This window comes from Mauremys reevesii, linkage group 10, assembly GCF_016161935.1.
Source record: "Mauremys reevesii isolate NIE-2019 linkage group 10, ASM1616193v1, whole genome shotgun sequence".
NCBI classification, from domain to species: domain Eukaryota; kingdom Metazoa; phylum Chordata; order Testudines; family Geoemydidae; genus Mauremys; species Mauremys reevesii.
The window spans coordinates 5,799,049-5,819,760 of NC_052632.1; the positions used below are offsets into that span (position 1 = coordinate 5,799,049).

The window sequence follows — 20,712 nt, forward strand, 5'->3', positions numbered from 1 at the left end:
CCAGGGCTGTGCAGACTAGCAGGCTGGGTCCAGCTACGAACCATGAGAAGTCCCTGCACTTTCTCATTAAACTCAAGGAGCTGCCAACAATTAGGAGCCTGGTGCACTTGCCTTTTGCTGTGAGTATTGTCTACGCTCTATCGATTAGTTGTGTCTTTAATAAAACTGTGGTCAGTGTGCTCCTTTCCCTTAGAAAGGTGTCGCATCCTCCTTCAGCAGATACCCACAGGCGTAAGTGTATTCTTCAGCGTGCTAACGAGCGACTTTGCTATGTGTTCCTCTCGTTACTAGAGCTATAGACAGGAATAGCTTTGGAGCCGCACAGGAAGGGCCTGATCCCAAGCCCATTGAAATTAATGGGATTCTTTCCTTCTTGTTCTCTGGGCTTTGGATCAGCTTTACCGCTCTTGTTCATTTTACTTTGTGCTTATATGCTCAACGCGACATCTGTGCTGGGCAGGATCAACCCCTTAATATGGTCTTTATGCCAGTTCCTGCAGTGAGGTAATGTAATGAGAGCCATGTGTTTTGCAGACAGCAGAAGGGAGATCTGTTCTGTTGCTAGGGGAAGCCTGCTGGCAATGTCTGAGGTTAAGTTATGGAACCGTGTTGGTCGCAGTGCCGTATTAGAGGAGGACATATTTATGTCAAATGCCTGAAATGGAAATGGTAATTTTATTGTTCGCTGAGTTTTAATACTTTATTTCCTTAAGAGGCTGCATCGTTGGATGCAGCGTTGACATATTAGCCCCAAGTTTTCCATCCAGCTGGAGTTCTCGACAGGCGTTTGAGAAGTCTTGATTAGTAGCGCCACTCTGGTCTGCAGATCGAAGTATGTTGCCTAGCTGTAATGAAGAGGTTTGCAAAGCCTTTTCCCAGGGCTGTACAGGTTGAGATAGTTGGCGCAAGGAGTGCGAAGAGGTTACAGGGGAGCCTTTGGAGTCGTATCCTACTTGGCTTGCTCATTTTAGTAGTCTCTTTGAAAGCTGCTCTCATGAATAAGATAAGAGGAATTTGGCCCTAGGTGATTTTCAGTTAACCTCAGTGGCCACAACACTGACAAACACAGTGTATTCAATTTATATTTATAGATCTATGTATAAATCTTCGTACATATAGACTAACACTTCTTCAGATACATCTATCCTTATAACATCGATTAGATGATGAAGAATCCAAACCAAATGAGTTCAGGCATTTCTACTTCAGACGTTCAACATGGCTATTATTTATTTCATCAGTAGCATGACATGGTGCAATCAGCTGACCTCTGTCACTCCGAATGGACGCCTCTTAATAAAAGCTGAAAAGTGAATTGATTTTCCCTCGGTCATGTAATAAGCATATATCTTTGAGGTCTAGCCTACTCTGACACATGTAAATCCCATTAAAATTAATGAGAGTGGGTTTCACCCATGGGTTGATGGGAGTATAGATTATTTTAATAGCTCAATTATTTACTTTATTTGTGAAATCAGCCTTAATGATCTTCAGTATCAAAGATGTTCTTAGGGAGAATCGTGGGTATTGATATCTTGGGTAGTTTCACTCTCAAATTTAAGCTCAAACCTACTGAAATCTGTTTGGATTCCTAACTTTAGGACATGCCTCTGCACTACTTCCTTAGTAGTGGGCTGATTTGCCTTTTTGGAAGTATCAGCCCCACTATTAAGGCTGTGTTGACATGCATGAATAATAAAATGTATCTCTCACAAATTTACAGCAATGGCTCTGATTAGAGGATGATTTTTTTGAGAATTTTCCAGTAAATCTGTAAATTAGTTTCTGAGTTATAAGCGTGTTAATATAGTTCCTTTAAGAAATTATTTGGTGAGTCTCATCTGTTTCTTTTCCAGAGCTCGCTAGTAAATACATTCCTGATTGCTCAGATCTGAATATTGACTCGTCTAGATTGTAGCAAAATATAAGTCATAGGCCACTTATTGACTTTATTATGGTGTCAGTATTTTATTTATTAACATTTCTACTGATAAGCCTTTCTGTCCACACCATGATAATAAATAATTGTCACTTGGAAATATTGTTTTCAGTTCATTATGGGTGTGAGGAAGGGGATCAAAATGAGTTTGTGCTGAAGTTCAGGCCTAGTGTTGGAAATATTAAGCAGATGTTCTTTCCTACTGATCTGTTAATGAACATTGTTTTGTTCTCTTCATCTAGAAACAAGGATGGTGGTCTGCATGCTGTTGTGGTGGATTCTAAAAGGGCTTACCCTGTCTTTCCTGCTGAAAACGACTCTGTCCTTAAATCCAGATGATCCCAATGTTTGTAGTCACTGGGAAAGGTAACGTATAAGCAGTGTCTCCTTCGTTTGATAGCCAGTTCAGATTTGTACACTGTAATGGCAGAATTATTATCACCAGGAGTCAAATTCTGTCACCACCCCGCACAAACAGACACTGATCTATGCTGCAGATCTATGCACCTGTGTCTGGATTCAGAGCAGCCAAAATAATCAGCACCAGAGCTATACATGAGGGAACATAGTACCATACTACTTATCTTCTGTCCTGCTCTGGAATGCTCCTTGGTGGCTCCTGTACAGGAGCTCTCTCCATGCATTCAGGGTTTGAGTCTGTCTCCCTCTTGAATTGCTGGGTGCAGATTTCCTGGCCGGTGGCTGAGCGCAGTGTTTGCCAGTGTTTGGCACCAAGTATTGATCCTTTGTTGGTACAACGTGCAGGTTTGTATTGTGAATTCTGAACTTCTTGGTTTCGCCTGCAGAATTCCCATCAACACCATATGAAAGTTCTGCATATGAGACAAAGGCAGAATATGCAACACAGACCCCTAGACTAGAGAGCTCTATGCACTAGAGACCCCAATTGAGAATTAGGATAATTTTGCTCACAGCACATCTTTGTTATAGTGATAGGCTCTCGTCCCATAACTGGGTCTGTGCAGGTGGGCTCTTGTGTCTGCATGGAGCCCTTTTTGCCATCAGTGGGGCTCCATATGGATGCAGGGGTCCATTTCCAGAGACCACAGATACTAAAGTTGCTGCACTTTTAGGTTTAACTCATGGAGCTTCCATCCCAGTTACGTGTGTTGTTCCAGCATAGGAGTGAATGGGGCCCTAACATTTCTCCGTAGCTTATACTACAGCAATCATGGCTCCTGTAACGAGTAAATATGCGTATGTAGCATAGTGGCATTTATGAAGTTCATTATGATTTGATTTTTGGAGGTCTTTGTTAGAGCGTGAAGTGGCTTACAGGAAAAATGCAGCTGCAAAGAGAAGCATGTTTATGTGCAGAAATGGTATTTTGCAGTCGTGGTGAGGGGCGATGCATTCAGAGCACAGGAATAAAATATTGATTTTGTGTGAAGAAAGTCCGCAACCTAGAGACCCAGTGAAGGAGAAACAAAAATTAAATAGCAAAATGGATTGGTTGTACTGACCAAGACGACTTTGTTACTTAGACGTTAATAAATCAACCGAAAAAGATTAAGTTGTTGTAATGCTGGGTAACAAATAAGATCATAAAATAATAATAAAGATTCGTGAATGTTATTGTTTTACATTTATAACGAGCAATGTAAATAAAAATCCCACCGCCAACGAAAACCTCCAGCAAGTTGTTATACAGAGAACAAAAGTGATTGTCTTGTGGCTGCCCAGGTAGAAGGGAAATATGACAGATAGATCAATGTATTAAGAGCCCAATCTACTGACTTCAATAGGAGTCAACTCTCCAGGAAAATATTTTGACATTGTCTATTGTTAAGAGTGCAGTTCTGAAGCCTTTAATCACGCCAGCAGTCTCATTGACTAAAATGGGATCGCTTGCATGATTAAGACCACTGATTTAATTAGGGGCTTGCAGGATTTACCTCATAGGTCCAGGTCCTGCAGTTAGTAAAGACTGTAGGTTTTTGCAGGGAAGATCAGTGCAGGATCAGGGCCTTAGAGTGCAAGATTCTGAGCTTTGTGTTTGCCTGTCTGGCAACACGCACACCTAGGAGACTATGGGTGGAATTTTCTAAAGCATTTAAGTGATCTAGGAGCACTGTATCACAGTTCAGCGAACTGCCCCAGTATTTCCCCTCCCTGTTCCCTTAAGGACACCCAATTCTAGGCTCCCAATTCCTCAGCTGTCACCTATCTTGGGTAGAGACCCACGTCTTTTTTCCCTTCTGACTGGGGTTTTTCCAGCCTGCAAAGCTCCCTGCTTACAATGAGTTGTCCCCAGCAAGTCAGACTGCCTACAAAGTCTGCGCTTTGCTTTCTCTGCGAAGGCTAATGAACAGCTGGAATTACCAACGGTTACAAGTTACCACACAGCTCTTTATAAGCAAGTACATTTATTCTTAAGGGGAAAGCCTTACAGAGAAAACGTACTGAAAACAATAAAAGAACCTACACGCATGTGATAAGCTTACCAGAGATCACCCCTACTCCAACAAGGGCTCTGATAGGAGTCAATCTTTCACACCCCACCAAGGGTTCTTTCTGTGGTTATAAGTTTGTAACAGCCTTAGCGCAGACCAGGCACACCCATGAATAGGTTAGTCTTTCCTTTACACAGCTTGGCCTTTATTCTTCAGACTATAGATAATCAGCAGACAGTGGTCCTCTCCTTTGGGTGTAGCTTCAAAAGGGTGGGTTTTTGCATCACTCGAGGTGGGGAATTTGCATTCACCTCCCCCAGAGATTCCCGAGGCTAACATTAGACACTGTTTGTCCCAAAAGTCCTTTCTTGTCTGGCCCATTGTTCAGTCTAGTTCTTTGAAGTTCATAGCACTTCCCAGGGTTCAAATCCCATCTGCCCCACTAGAGAAGTTGCATGCAGTCCCAGCCCACAATAATACATAACCTTTGCATTTAATACAATGGACTCCAAAGATACTTAAATTTAATTCAGTAAGGTTCTTCCAGGATGCTGCAGGAAATTCCCACTGATGTGGGAGTGAGACGTATGGCATTTGTGCTTCTAAGTCACGTAAACTCTTGAAAATACCAGCCTCATCTAAATAAATATAATTAATAATAGTAAGATAGTACCTGTTGCACAAAATAAGTAATATGTAGTGATGGGGAATGACTGCTGACATCTTCCCAATGTCTTCGCTCTTTGTAATTTTTAACCAGTTTACCCAATTTCTGCACATTGCAATCTGTTCAGGTCTGTAAAAGATAATATCACATTCTGTCCAAATCTCAAAACCTTACCATGCCCAGATAGCACTTAACTCATAATTTTATGATGTGCAATTAGTTACCAGGTTATTTCTGCTACAAATTACTTAGGATTAAATTTGTGCAGTTTAAAAATAAACACCCGTGAGACCTTTTATACATTATCCCTGGTTTGATTGGTGCTCCCAATATTTGTTGAAGTAATGACGCTCCTTCATCATAAAATGAAATGTAAGAATCCCACCATGCTGGTAAAACTCAGCAGCATTAAGTTAATATGTGCTCACATTTGCATTTTGGTATACAAGCAAAAATTAACAGTCCTAATAGGAAGACCTCTGATACGATTTAAAGACACGGAGCATTTTATAGATCTTCTAAACCAAACTATTTTGCTCTACATAAGTTTTGTTTTTAGAAAATGCAAAGTGTTTACCAGTTGCCCTTCCCAGCTTTTAAAACATGTACTGCCTTTTTTGGGAACATTTATTCCTAACTTCGAAAGAAATGGATTTTTAAATCAGTCGGAAATACTCCCTAAATGTCTCAGTTGTGCCGTATATGCAATGGTCTGAGCTGGGAGCAGAAGCTCTAGGAGGGATTCTGCTTCTAGGTGAAAGTGGGAAGATTTCTTTGGGCTTTGGATCAGGCCCATAGTTTCCAAGCAGGGCCAGCTCTAGGCACCAGCAAACCAAGCACGTGCTTGGGGCGGCACAGTTTCAGGGACGGCATTCTGGCCATCTTTTTTTTTTTTTTGCTTTGGGCGGCAAAAGCTTAGAGCCGGCCCTGGCAGCAGCAGCGTGTCGTGCACGGGGGGTGCCCTGGGGCCGCTGCGGTTCGCGCTGCGAGGGAGCAGCGCCTGTGGCTGGGCCGGGCAGGCTCTGAATGGGGGACACTTGGGCTGGGGGACGCCCCGCAGGGCACATGGAGCCGCCTGCAGGTGCCGCAGGGCGGCCGCTCCCCAGTGCAGCAGCCGGGGCTGGCTGAAGCGGCCCGAGCCGCCCAGGGACTGCGGCAGGGTGGTCAGAAGCAGCAGCAGCGGGGTCACAGAGGGCGGGACGCTGCTGTGCAGGGCCCGTGTCCCACTCTCCGGAGCTCCGCTCCCTCTGGGGCTACCCTGCCCCGGCTCCTCAGCCCCCTGCTGGGGCGGTCCCCCGGCTCCGCCCTCCCGGGTCCCGGCCAGTCCTGGAGGCAGGAGCCCCAGCTGGAGGGACTCTGGGCTGAGGCATGGCCCAGGAGCCCCGCTGCTTACCCCGACCTGGCCAGCGCCGGACCAGCTGGAGGCGAGGGGAGAGCGGGCGGAGTCAGCCCTGGTGGGGAGGAGCCCAGGGCTGGGGCGGCAGGGGGTGTGGGTGGGGGAGGGCACTGGTGTGTGTGTGGGGGGTGAGAGCTCAGGGCTAGGGTGGGGGGCAGCCAAAATTTTTTTTGCTTGGGGTGGAAAAACCCTAGAGCCGGCCCTGTTCCCAAGGCTGTTGATTTAGTTATTTCTCAGGCTGGAATTAGGTGTGGGCGCATGTCAAGGAAACAGAGGGGTTTTTTTTTTTTTCACATTGTAAAGAACTGTCTTTCCCTCTCTTTCATTGTCTGTTCCTAGCTATGCTGTGACAGTGCAGGAATCTTATGCTCACCCTTTCGATCAGATCTATTATACGAGATGTACTGATATACTGAACTGGTTCAAGTGCACTAGACATCGGTAAGTGCTGTTGCCAAGATATTTTAATTGTCTTTTGCCCTTTCATCTCCCCGTATACCCAAACCTTTGTTTTACCTCCTTCCTGATACCAGAGGAAATACAGGCCTTTCTGCAACAAAATCTATGTGACTGATAATATTTCAGAAGTCTTTGCACTGAGAAATCCAGAGTTCAGGGCAATCTAGGAAACCAGGAGAGGGACAGTGAATCTCTCCTGAACTTTGATTCAGCTACATCAGGGATTCTCAAATGGGGGGTTGGGAACCCTCAGAGGGTTGCGAGGTTATTACATGGTGGGGTCACGAGCTGTCAGCCTCTACTCCAAGCCCCGCTTTGCCTCCAGCATTTATAATGGTGTTAAATAAAAAAGTGTTTTTAATTTATAAGGGGGGTGGTCGCACTCAGAGGCTTGCTATGTGAAAGGGGTCACCAGTACAAAAGTTTGAGAACCACTGAGCTCCACAGAATACTTCAGTTGCCTAGTGCAATATGGGACCAAATGGCTTGGGATGTATCACAGAGTCTTTCTTTCTCTTTTAGACTGTTAGTTTGAATATGGGTCAGGTTGGTGATGACTAGAAATGGGACCAAGCTACAAAGTTTGCATCCAAATCTGAAGCTGAAACTTCCCATAAATTTGGAGTTTGGAGCCCATCTCCATCTCTAGCACGGAGGGAAAGTTGTTGCCATCTGATCAGATTCTCCTGGGTGGTGTGAAACCAGCTATTGGCGGCCTGGCTCCCAGTGGAAAGCCATTCAAATAAACACCCAGCACAACTGATCCTCTTGGGGTCTCTTCCTGCCAGCAGCTACTAATTGGGCTCGATTCCCATTGACTCAGCTGAGGGCACTCAACACCTTGTAGGTTTGGAACTCCATTTTAGTTTCTGTGGTCTGGTGCCCAGAATTGGGTACAGAAGTTGAACTGCTCATGCCAAGAATAGTGGTTTGGTTGGAGTATAGCAGATTAGGTGGGGTTGACTTGTCTAATAGAAAGAACAACAAAGGCTGAGCCAAAGTACATTTTCCAAAGTATTGTCCTCTCTGCTGCACGGAGAAAGCTAAAACTCCTACAGAACGCTCACTACGGTGGCTTTTTATTTATTTATTTTTGCATTTGAGGCTCCTGATAGGGAAGGCTGCCTTACGGTGCTTTCTGGATTGCAGTGTTATGCCATCTTGCAAGGGAATGAAGTCTGGGAATAATTACCTAGTGGAGACAATGCACTTTGGGGGTTAATTTCCCCGTCTCCTGTAACAAGAACTAGAGATACAGCTTGCCAAGCAATGGTTCTTTGTGTGGCATACTGAAAACGTAGTTTCCATAGAAGATTGTGTTGATCCCATTGCTGATAGCTGACCTTGCTGAAACACAGAGAAGAATGGCTATTCCTGAAAAAGCTGCTTGCCCTCTCTCTTTAGTTCTGTGACAATGTTCTCAGATAGCAGTACCAAGAAGGGCTGTGTAGGCTGCAAATACTGTGTTTATAATACATGTTCTATTGCAAGTTTCAAAATACATATTGATTTTTTATGGTGTTTTTTTAATATCAAACGCCTTCATGCATTTTAAAGTAATTATTGAATGCTCTCCTTGCTATAATTTAACACAAATATAATTCCAACCGTAGGCATTGATTTCCAATACTGTCAAATGGCTTTCTGTCTTGCAATTTAGAATAAGTTATAAAACAGCATATCGAAGAGGACTAAGAACAATGTATCGGCGAAGATCTCAGTGCTGCCCTGGATATTATGAAAGTGGAGACTTCTGCATACGTATGTATACAGTTTTGATTCAGACATTACAATTAAAAAATATCTTCACCCAGAAGGTATAGAAAAATCAAAGATGCTAATACAACAGTCATCAATAAAATTGAGGGCTGATTTCAGAGCTACTGAGCAGCCACCACTCCTCTGACTTCAGTTAGAAGTGTGGGTGCTCAGCATCTCTGAAGGTCAGATCTGAGGCCCTGATTCAGGAAATCATTCCAACTTCAGCGCACACTTAATTTTAAGCATATGCCTAAATCCCAGATCGTTTGCATTATTTTTAAGTGCCAGATGTTTGCCACGTTACTTTAAAAAGTAGTAATGCTCTGAGTCTCCAACCAAAAGATCAGGGCATGATAGCACAGTGTATCTTTCCGGTGTAGTATTTTTCTACCTGTTCTTTCTCTTTCTAATGTGTCAAGTCCCACACTGGTTTTGTCTATATTCATTTTCAAGAGCTATTTCCACTCTAAAGATCAGGTTCTTCACTGATCCTTAACTGCAGTCATCACAGAACCCACCCCTCCCCTTGTTCTAGGAGAGACTCTCACGTGGAGCAGACTGTGGCCTTGTTTACACTGCTAAAAAAGCTGTATTTTTTTAAAATCTTAGAGTAACTAATGTGCATGAATCCGTCTGAGCTATCCTGAGGTAAAAACAAAATGAAAACCAGGCACATCAGTTTTACCAGGAGGTATACAGCTCTGTACCCCTTCCAGGGGTACAATCTCAGTGAGTTTACCTCACATTAAAACGAAAGTGCCTGGTCTTCACTATGTTTTACCAAGGGATAGCTCTTACTCATTTATGTGCGTTGGTTTCCCTGATGTGCAAAATACACCCTTTTCAGCACTGAAGACAACTTAAGTCTGTGTCTACTGTTGAGATCCTTCCCGTCTCTTCCCCTCCTCATCTGCCACCTTGTCTTTGTTTTCTTTAGCCATCCTGCCACTTTCTGTTGGTTATTTTTGTTTGGGATTTTTACATGGTGATCACTACCCTGCTACTGTCACTGGACCATCTCACTCCTAGCAGTGTAAAGTATCTTGCTCCCTCCCATGGCAGAACCTCCAAAAAGAGGCCAGGGGTCACCAAGAAATTCACCTCATTGAATTCCCTTCCAATGCTGCCTTAATGAGAGGAGGAGGAATGGTTTGGAGACTGGGATTCAGCCTCCAAACTACACAGATCCTGGGTCCCACTGGGGAAAGGAAGCTCCAGCCACTACAAAGGAGGTGCTCCTCCACATTGCTTCACTCAGCCAGTCCTTTAAAATCTGTTTCATTAGGATTAGTGGGAGTCGATGGCATGTGGCGAGGGGAGACTATATCCCGCAGTGTGTATGATGATCAAAAGAAAGTTTGATTAAAAAACAGTGTGTAGATTAAAGGCTAATTGGGTCTTCTTTCATTAATAGCAGCCTTTATTTCTTGCAAAAGTTAAATAGCTTTGTAATTAACAATGACATGCTTAGGCTGCTGAAGGCTGAGTTTAACTCTCTATTACTGGCTCTTTCTTGGATTAAAAGCAGGAGAGAAGGCTTCTTTGTTATTGTTTTGATCCTTTCCCCCTCTTGTTTATTGTCCCTTTAAAGAGGAATGTTAGATTTTTTTTTCTCGCTTGTTGTGTTGGTATTTTCAGTGTGAATTAGCACTGATATAATCTGTTTTGCTTAGTCTTAACTACTCAAGTAATCCAGAGATGTATGGCTCTGCCTTTCATTCCGTGGTGCCTTTTTCACCCTTCTCATCTCAGTGATGATGCATTGTGGACAGTGGCAGATAGGCAGGGGGTCAAATATTTTTCTTTTTTGAATGGGAAATCTGCCCAATTCTGCATTGTCTAGTTGGAGTGAGACCTCTTTGGGACAGGGACCAGTCTTTTTACATGTCTGTAAAATGCATAGAACAGTTTGGAGTGCAGTGTAACACTAATCTCTAATTCAGTGTCCTGTCTCTGCTACGGGAGCAGCTGTCAATTTAGGTTCTTATCTTTAGCTCCTTGAAGTCCCCAGCAAAACTCCCATTGCCTTCAGCAGGAGTGCGAGCCGGCCTCTGTGGCTGGGATCATTTTGTTGTTAGTAATGAATTTTGGATACAATAAATCAAAGAATGGATGTTGTTGCTAAGGAGTTGGACTAATGTCGGCAGTTGTTGTGTGACATTTCTTCTCACGAAACTCTGGCAGAATCGTTTGGTTACAACTTATACCACCCCTTGCTAGTTAAATACTGGTAATTTTTCAACAGAGATTGCCATTGGGGCTGAATTGTACAGAGCAGAGCACTGCTTTTCCATTATGGAGGAATGTTTACTAGGAAGTACATTGAGCCCATCGATCTCATTTTATTGGTGACCTAAGATGGATGTGACTGCATGTCCAGAGGTGAAAGGTTAGAGAATTCACCTATTTCAGCATCTTACCATATAGCTTTGGGAATTTAACTTTGAGGGAGGAGTTTGTCTTTGTGGCTTTTGCTTTTATTGCCTTACTAGGCAAGATTTAAAATAAAACAAAACCAAACACGAAAAGTGCATGCTTTTTCCCCACATTGGTGTCTTAGAAATGCTCCCTATCAGTCTGGTAGTTGTGCAAAATGATTTCCGCCTCTCTTTATACTTATACATGACAGAGCTTTCCGCTGAGCTGCCTCTGAAAACAAACTGCATCCTCCAGGTAGTAGATCAGAGCAACTATGATTTAGTATACTTTGTTTGCTAAGGGAAGCTTTTGGCAAAGCAAGTGCATAAACTACAGAAAATCTTTTTTTTTAAAAACAACGACAAGGGTTCAAATGCCCTTCAGGAAGGATTTTTAAATTGTACCAACTAGATTAGCATCTGTGGTAGATAAAGCGGCTTTGAACGCTTCCTTGCTGCTTTAAAAAAGAACGTTACATGAGTCTTTTGTTGTTTTGCCCTTTGAGCAGAGTGTAATTGAGGATTTCCCTTTACAAAGTGCGTCAGGTGGAAAGAGCCCCTAATTCACTAAATGGACAGCTGTTTGTCTGGGAGACCAATGCTTTCTTCAGTCTGTCCCTTTTAATCTTTTCTTGCAGATCAGATTTGTATAAAGCATCCACAGGAGAAGTTTGTCCTAGGTAGCACAAGGGGCAGAGATCCAGGCATGAGAAAAGTGTAGGGGAAGGCAGAAAGCAGCATATTCTCCCTTCCACCCCAACCCTTGTATATTGATTCTTGGCAGGAAAAACAGTCAAAGGACAGGAGGATGACAATTCACTTTTTCTTCACATTTTGGGTCATGGAGTATTTTAATCACCAGATGGTTTTTTATTTTTAATTTTCAAGGCTAGTATTCTGTTTTCATTCACTTTCTAATATATATCCCTATGCAGTGTGACTGGATGGCTCAGAGATTTGATAATGGCAAATGGAGTTCTTTAGCTCTAGGTCGTTGGTTCAAACCTGACCCAAGTCAGTAGTGTCTGAAATTGGTTGTGTCTTGGTGGTGCTCTCTGGGATGAAGCGAGGTGATCACAGCTTGCTCCCAATGAGCCTAACAAATGTTTAAAAGGGACTAGGGAAAATTCATGGGTGGTATGGTCAATAATATAATGGGCCATGATGATGATGGGAAAGAATGGTGTCCCCCTAGCCTCTGAGAGGAGGGATGATGATGGGATGGAGGAGAGATCATTGATCATTGCCTGTTGTGGTTTTCTCCTCAGGGGGGGCTGGCACTGGCCACTGTCGGTAGACAGATACTGGGCTAGATGGACCTTTGGTCTGACCCGGTACGGCCTTTCTTATGTTCTTAATTATTTGTGTTACAAAAATATTGTCAGTATTACTACTGATTGGCCCCCTTGCTAGCAGTCTTTATAGAGCAACTATGGATTTCACTGGTGGAATCTCCGCTCTGTCAGCCAGAGTGGTGCTCCATCACGGTCAGTCTAGGCACATGATGATGTTTGTGGTTCTGTCTGGTCTGTCAATAAATGAAGGATTTCATCCAGTTGCCAGCGCAAGTCGTGACCTTTGAATTCACTTTTGAACCAAGGAAGAATGACGTCACCATCAGGACGGAGGACGCGTAGCTGCGCCTGTCCAGTCTGGGGGCAGCCTACGAGTTCAGCAGGGCCTGCCTGAATCACCACTCCGCCTGGCTGACTGAGGAAGCCCAATGGCCGCGACTGATCTCTGGTTGCTCAGTGCTTATGCCTGCAGCTGTGATTGCTTCTGTGCCTGCCTTGTTCCCAGCCCGGCGCCTGCCCGGTCTGTTCCAGCTCTGCTTCCCTACTGGAGTCCTGGCTTTGGTTCCTGACTCTGGCACAGACCCTGTGGCTCTGATTACTGGCTAGGACCCCTGGCTTCAGTTTCTTGCTCCTGCTCTGATCACTAGATCTGATTCCAGTTCCAGCTACTAGGCCTGACCACCCACATCTGGGTTTCTGACAGTTATTACAGTAGTAAGATAAGGTGGTATTATGTACAAGTGAGTTTTGGAAACTGATTGTGATCATGATTTTTAAATAGTGTATTCCATGTCTAATATTTTAAATACAAGCAACAAATTGCAGTATATAATTTTGTATTCTACTTGTATGACAATTCATACCTTAGCATTATACTGGGTTTACAATGTTGCATATATAGTGTCGTTTATTTAAAAAAAAATCTATGAAAAGATTGTTTTATTGGAGCCATATGGCCTGATTGTTAAACATCTGTGCGGTAGAAGTAACAATTCCAAAGCGTCCTGCCATCTGGATGAATTCCAATACTTGAAGTTTCATGCATATGATGCAACAACACACTGACACAGCAGTCAAGGATTCTTATGATGAAAAGAAAAATAATAGCGTCTGTGATCAGTGCAAAAGTTGGACAGTCGAGGAAAACATTGAATCAGCAGTTTTAGCTTCCTAAATATTCATAGCAGTTGTTTGTATCATGTCAGAAGATTTGTTGATTTCCTGCCCCCCCTCCACTGCCCACGGATCATTAACATTTTAAATGTTGGCCTGTGATTTTAAATTTCTCTTGGCCAGCAGTCCTGTAACTTAAAGTATATTTTCTAAGTCTTAACAGGTTTCAAATGATATTTTTTTTTGCATCTTTGTAGAAATGTGTTATGCCAGTGTTAGTGCTTTCTGTAAGAGCCTTAGTGATACATTATTCAGGCATCCAGCATTCTGTGCATCAATAATGCATCATAAATAAATGGAAATGATATAACTATACATAGACACTTTATAGCAGGGAACATATATGCTCTTTCTCTCTCTGATTTTATAGGTGGTGTGTGTGTGTGGGGGGGGCACATACACACACAGAAAAATGGTATGGAAGGCTATTGTTCCTGTGGCCTTAGTAACTATGGAATTGAAGTGACGATGGGAAATATGTTCTCAGCTCAGATATAACACAGTTTGTTTGGAATTCCTCCTTTTATGCCCATTTTGTGTGTAACTTCACACAGGTTCTCCTGTGCCGAGTAACAAGGATACACAAGAACCCCACCCCTCGGCTCTAGCCTTCCTAGCTACACACGCCTTTGGGGCAGTGTTCTTAGTTCCTGTCCCTGCTGAGTCTTTCCTCCAAGGGACTAGCTCCCAATTCTCCATCCTTCCTAGCTGGGTCCTGCTCCCTGCAGGCTGGCCCTCCCCCAGCCCCTCTGTCTGAGTGCTAAGGAGAATCTCTGTAGAGCGGCTCAGCCAGCCGCCTTGTCCCTTTCAGTCTCTCACTGAGCTCATGCCGACCTTCCTATCTCCCAGCAGGCCTGGTTCTTGATCACATGCTCCCATCCTGCAGACCCCCGTGCTTGCTCATTCCCTTCACCTTGAGAGGTAGGCTAGGACTTGAGCAGGTGAGACTGAGCCCCAGCCCTCTGAAAGGGGCAGGGTACCCTGTGATTCAGACAAGGTATAGGCAGGGCCGGTGCAACCTATTAAGCAACCTAGGCGGTCGCCTAGGGCACTAGGATTTGGGGGGTGGCATTTTCTTCGGCAGCGACCACGGCGGCCGGATCTTCGGGGGGGTGGGGAGCTGCCACGGGGGAGGTGCCTCAGGGCGGGGGGGGGATGGGGAGCTGCCTCAGGGCTCGGGGAGGGGGTGGAGCAGAGGTGAACTGTGGTGGGGAGCTGCTGCACAGCTCCCTGGGGGTGCCTCAGGGCGGGGAGCTGCTGCGGGGTGCCTCAGGGCGGAGGGGGTGGGGAGCTGCCTAGGCTTGGGGGGGTGGAGCAGAGGTGAGCTGTGGTGGGGAGCTGCTGCACAGCTCCTGAGGGGTGCCTCAGGGCAGTGGGGGAGCTGCCACGGGGCTCAGGGCGGAGGGGTGGAAGCTGCCACAGGGGCGCGAAACATCCTTGCACCGGCCCTGGGTATAGGGCAACTATTGAGGTAAAGGAGAGTGTGCAGACCTCATTGGTGAAGATGTGACAGGCATGATTCTCTTCTGCTTATGCCATTGTAAATCCAGAGTAATTCCCTTGACGTCAATGGAGTTACACTAGTGTAAGTGAGAGGATAACGAGGTCCCACCAAGGGAAGGTGATATGGAGAAGGTGGGCTGGAAAGAGGAGAGGTAGGACAGTTCATGGACATGAAAAGAGAGAGGAATGGAGGAGAAGAATGTAACAGCAGAAGGGGTGGGGTGAGGCTGTAGAAAGTCTCAAAGTTGATAAACATTTAAAGAAAAAATTAAGGCCCCCTGGTTATCTGGGAAAAGGAGGTAGAATTACTTGCTATTTCTGTGGAATGACAAGAGAAACGCTTTCCTGCATGCTCCAGACTGTAGGCAGGAAATACAATTGAGAAGGACACAACGAGCGGGATCAAGGTTCAGCAATGCTCACACGGGTATTTGTGTTAGCAGCGCTCCAGTGCAGGAGGGCTTGTGGGAAGCAAACATGAAAGAGTCACAGGCACAGTCAAACGTGAATTCACTTTCAAAGTAAAATATCCAAGGATATATTTCTTCAGTTAAGTTGCTTAGTTCTAGCTAGCCCTTTAAATGGAGAGTTCCCAAAGACAGGCTGGTGGAAATCAGCATAGTTCCATCAAAGTCAATGGAGTCTGTGTATTGCCTTTGAGGCTTTATATAACCTTCTTCCCGCTACACTTCTGCTTTAATATCTGTCTGCTCCCCAACTCATTCTTTAGTCTTCTCCCACTTTCCTCTCCCTCTGTCTTCACTGCTCTTCAGTGGTGTTATGCTGATTTGCTCTAGTGAAAGATCTATACTGAATAGGACAATTACTGGATTATAACGCATGCCATATGAGAACTGAGAAATCATTGTCAGTGATGATTGCCACCTATGCAATCAATTCAGGTTTATTATAGGCTTGTCAGTCCTCAGTAAGTAACTGACTTAGTCCAGTCTCTGTCAGTTCCCATGTTTTGCTACCCTTGCATGGATAATGGTTGTATATGAATCTTTGAATTACAATTTAAAGCAAAGAAGTTTTAAGGTATATTGTTGGCTCTGGCAGCCATAGCTGCTGTGGTGTTTGTGGCTTGTGGGGCTGGCATTTTGCTAGGGGAGGTGCAGCATGTCCTTCCTTCAGCGTCAGTGTAGTGCCATCAGCTGCTGAGCAAGGCTGTGGCCCATTTCGCGTGAGTAGTGCTGCTGATGGTTCTAACCATGGCCCACATGTTGCAGTCAAAGGCCTCGGTTGCTCGGCCCATACTCATGCTGATAGGACCTACTCACATGAGTAGTTGCATGAGGTGAGTGAGTGCAAGCAGCAGGATTCTGGCTGTCCCTGTGTGGACAAGCTCCCTTGCATCACTGCCTCCTTGCACGCTTGTATGCGAGGCACTTACCCTCAGTGGGCACGGTGAAACTCCGGAAGATGGCAAACATTTTCACCCCAAAAAGGAATTGTGAATGTGATTGATAGTCTGGGAGTGTGGAGATGTCTTGAAATCAATAAGGTTGAAAAGCAAAAGGACGTGTGAAATGAAATCCATGTTTAAAATTAAAGTTGTATTCTTAACCACTCCTTTCTGTCCCTCTTTAATGGAATTATTTTCCTCTGCTCTGATGTAGTTTTAGGGGGAAGGGGGCAGGGAGGAGAGAAAAAAATAGCAACTGAGTCAAGATAACCTTTAAAAAGCACTCCTAGTACACACACAAAATCTGAGCTAGCATCTTTTTCACTTTCTCCTATTGTAGTCTCCTCCAGCTGTGACCCTCCCCTGACTGGTCCCTTGTTCTTTGTCATACAATAGCTTCCCTGATGTTTAGAGCTATCAGAAATAGGGGGACAAATCTCAAACAGATTCCCTTGTTGATTCAGAGAAAGAGCTACTGGTACCCTGGGTCTTTTTTTTTTTCCTTCCCATTTTTGGCTGCCTTACACCTTTTAAACTCTAACTGAAAATGAATCAATATCACTACAAGGACGTTTGACGAGCATATAAAACAGAATAAAAGTGACATGCAACGGTGCCATATCTGATAAAACAGGGTCATCAATAGGAGCCTAAGTGAACTTTCTTGGGTTTACTTAGTCTTTGTAGTTCTGTTGTTCTAATGGCAACAGAGAACCATTCAGAAAGCTGGTGTGAAACAATCTTTCAAAAGATCTTTCTGAAGAAGTGAGGTTTTTTACCCATGAAAGCTTATGCCAAATAAATCTGTTAGTCTTTAAGGTGCCACCGGACTCCTTGTAATCTTTCAAATTATTTCCCAAGATAATTTAATAACCTATATATGCCACTCTCCACTTCCACCTTAAATGGTGAACGCAGAAATCATATACAGTAACTCCTCACTTAACGTTGTAGTTATGTTCCTGAAAAATGCGACTTTAAGCAAAACGATGTTAAGCGAGTCCAATTTCCCCATAAGAATTAATGTAAATGAGGGGGTTAGGTTCCAGGGAAGTTTTTTTCACCGGACAAAAGACAGAGAGAGACAGACAGACAGAGAGAGACAGACACTCTCTCTCTCTCTCTCTCTCTCTCTAAGTTTTAAACAAACAATTTAATACTGTAAAAAGCAACAGAGAGTCCTGTGGCACCTTATAGACTAACAGATGTATTGGAGCATAAGCTTTTGTGAGTGAATACCCACTTGGTCAGACGCATGTGGTGGAAATTTCCAGCAGCAGGTATAAATATGCAGGCAAGAATCAGTCTAGAGATAACGAGGTTAGTTCAATCAGGGAGGATGAGGCCCTCTTCTAGCAGTTGAGGTGTGAACACCAAGGGAGGAGAAACTGCTTTTGTAGTTGGCTAGCCATTCAGTCTTTGTTTAATCCTGAGCTGATGATGTCAAATTTGCAAATGAACTGAAGTTCAACAGTTTCTCTTTGGAGTCTGAAGATTTTTGCTGCAGGATGGCTACCTTTAAATCTGCTATTGTGTGTCCAGGGAGGCTGAAGTGTTCTCCTACAGTTTTTTGTATATTGCCATTCCTAATATCTGACTTGTGTCTATTTATCCTTTTACGTAGAGACTGTCCAGTTTGGCCGATGTACATAGCAGAGGGGCATTGCTGGCACATGATGGCGTATATAACATTGGTGGACGTGCAGGTGAATGAACCGGTGATGTTGTGGCTGATCTGGTTAGGTCCTGTGATGGTGTCGCTGATGTAGATATGTGGGCAGAGTTGGCATCGAGGTTTGTTGCATGGATTGGTTTCTGAGTTAGTTGTTATGGTGCGGTGTGTGATTGCTGGTGAGAATATGCTTATCGTTGGCGGGTTGTCTGTGGGCGAGGCCTGGCCTGGCTCCCAAGGCCTGTGAAAGTGAGGGATTGTTGTCCAGGATGGGTTGTAGATCACTGATGATGCGTTGGAGAGGTTTAAGCTGAGGACTGTATGTGATGGCCAGTGGAGTTCTGTTAGTTTCTTTCTTGGGCTTGTCTTGCAGCAGGAGGCTTCTGGGTACACGTCTGGCTCTGTTGATTTGTTTCCTTATTTCCTCGTGCGGGTATTGTAGTTTTGAGAATGCTTGGTGAAGATCTTGTAGGTGTTGGTCTCTGTCTGAGGGGTTGGAGCAAATGCGGTTGTACCTCAGTGCTTGGCTGCAGACGATGGATCGTGTGGTGCGTCCAGGATGGAAGCTGAAGGCATGAAGATAGGCATAGCGGTCAGTGGGTTTTCGGTACACAGTAGGGGGAGGGACACCGCTGAACTGCAGGCAGCTGCTGCACAGGGAACTTAGGGGAGCGGGGAGCTGATGAGGGGGCTGCCAGTCCACCCTGGTTCCAAGCCCCAACCAGCTAGCTGCAATGGGCTGCTCTTCCTGCAAGCAGTGGACAAAGCAGGCGGCTGTCCAAAAGACATTAGAAGGGAGCATTGCACAACTTTAAACAAGCATGTTCTCTAACTGATCAGCAACGTAACAACGAAACAACATTAACCGGGACGACTTTAAGTGAGGAATTACAGTACAGTATTTCCCCTTTACATTGCCATTAGGAATTTGCATGCTAGGAATGATTCTTTTGTCTTACCACTTCCTCTGAATTCCTTACCACAGATCGTACTCATATTAAACTTGCTGGAAAGCAGCAATGCCAGATGAGCCTGTCACTTCAAGTATTAAGTCAAAATGGTTCCATCCAGTGACATTAGTTATGCTGTGCAATATACTGCATGATGTCTTATGAAAACAACCCGGCTCCTATACAGCTTAATGCAAATAGATTGTATTTTAATTATTAAACAGGCCTTCAAAATGTGTGTGGAACGTAGCAAGTAACCACAGAGGGTGAAATTGTGTTAAAAAAGCCTGTGATTTAGGAGATGAAGTCCCACTTTCAAAAGTGGCTTAGGGACAGATTTGCAAAAGTATTTAGGTGCCTAACAATGCATATAGATGCTTAGTGGGATTTCCAAAAGTGCCTTGGCACTGAACTCTCCTTGAAATCAATGAGCACTAAATTCACGTAAAATCGCAGAGACAAGAATTAAAGACAAGCATAGATAGATCAAATGTTGAATGCAGGGAGTTCGGATCTGATCTCACTAACTGCTGAAGCCATTGAAAGTTCTGCCATTGGATCGGATTCTGCCTTCCTTCCCCCATGACTAGCGAGCGCTCAGCATAAGTGACAGAGGTAGAATCTGGCTCATAGACTTCGCTGGGTGCAGGAGCAAGCCTCTTGTCTTTATACAGGACTGTAAAGAACCAAACATACTTTTGCAATATGAGCCTGATTTTTCAAAGGTGCTGAGTACCTGCAGCAGCTTCTATTGATTTCTCTGGGAATTGTGGTCGCTCAGCATCTGTGAAAGCAAACCCAACAAACAACAATCATATGTGCTGTGGGTGAGAGTGAAACTAACTGGCCAAGTGCTGGTTGCAGTGGTGCTCTTGGTGGCCATGCTAGCTTTCCATTTATTCATATAGTGCTGTAATTTCTGTGCGTTCAGCATTCATTGCTTTGGCCTGGTGGAAGGTAATGGAGCAAAAGAGCAGGAAACTTTAGTAACCAAAAGTAAACTGAAAAATGTGTGATAGGTTGAAATAGCCAGAGGAAGTGAATTCAGGGCTGGTCACTTGCATGCATATGTCAGTTGTAGGTTTGCAGGGAAGCCATTCATGAAGTTGATGCTCATTTCCGGTTCCCTACTTGTTTTTAGTCAGGGAAGAGGGTGAAATTGGCTAATTGCTTGGAAAGTAGAGCTTTGAAAATCCACGGATATCCACAGCCCATTTTTGTGGAATGTGGATGGAGGCGGACCCAAATTTTATATCCCAAATCCTGAAAATCTGCAGATAGCTTCTTTATATCAGTGGCTCATTTTTGTGGATCGTAGATTGGGTGCAGATACAAAATTTGTATCTGCACAGGGCTCTATTGAAAAGCGTCTGTCAGCAATTCTGAACTGAGTGCTGTGTAAAAGAACCCATAAAACATCAAAACAGATGTCAGGTTCCCTTCTCCCCCATGTGTTTTACTGTATCTGTAATCAAGATCCCCCCCATAGCTAAAGGGTCTTAAGGGTCCCACACCATGGAGAAATCTATATTTGCTGCAGGGCCAGGCCTGGTATAAACGCCTCTCTGGATTGGGTACAGAGACACTCCCAATGCTTTCCTCTTACAGACTTTTTTTCTGTAAGACTGTAGCATTTCACTTTAAATGTGCATGTGGTT

At 44.3% G+C, this 20,712-nt stretch overlaps 1 protein-coding gene across 5 annotated transcripts in view; it reads left to right on the forward strand.

Moving 5' to 3' along the window:
- The window catches only part of MEGF11 (multiple EGF like domains 11), a 293,791-nt gene that overhangs the window by 39,665 nt on the left and 233,414 nt on the right, over window positions 1-20,712 (forward strand). For all 5 annotated transcript variants that reach the window (XM_039492980.1, XM_039492981.1, XM_039492982.1 and 2 more), the window contains exons 4-6: window positions 2,182-2,305; window positions 6,756-6,857; window positions 8,536-8,636. In XM_039492980.1, coding sequence (XP_039348914.1) covers window positions 2,190-2,305; window positions 6,756-6,857; window positions 8,536-8,636 — 319 coding nt within the window. In that variant the 5' untranslated portion in view covers window positions 2,182-2,189. The remainder of the gene's footprint in view (window positions 1-2,181; window positions 2,306-6,755; window positions 6,858-8,535; window positions 8,637-20,712) is intronic.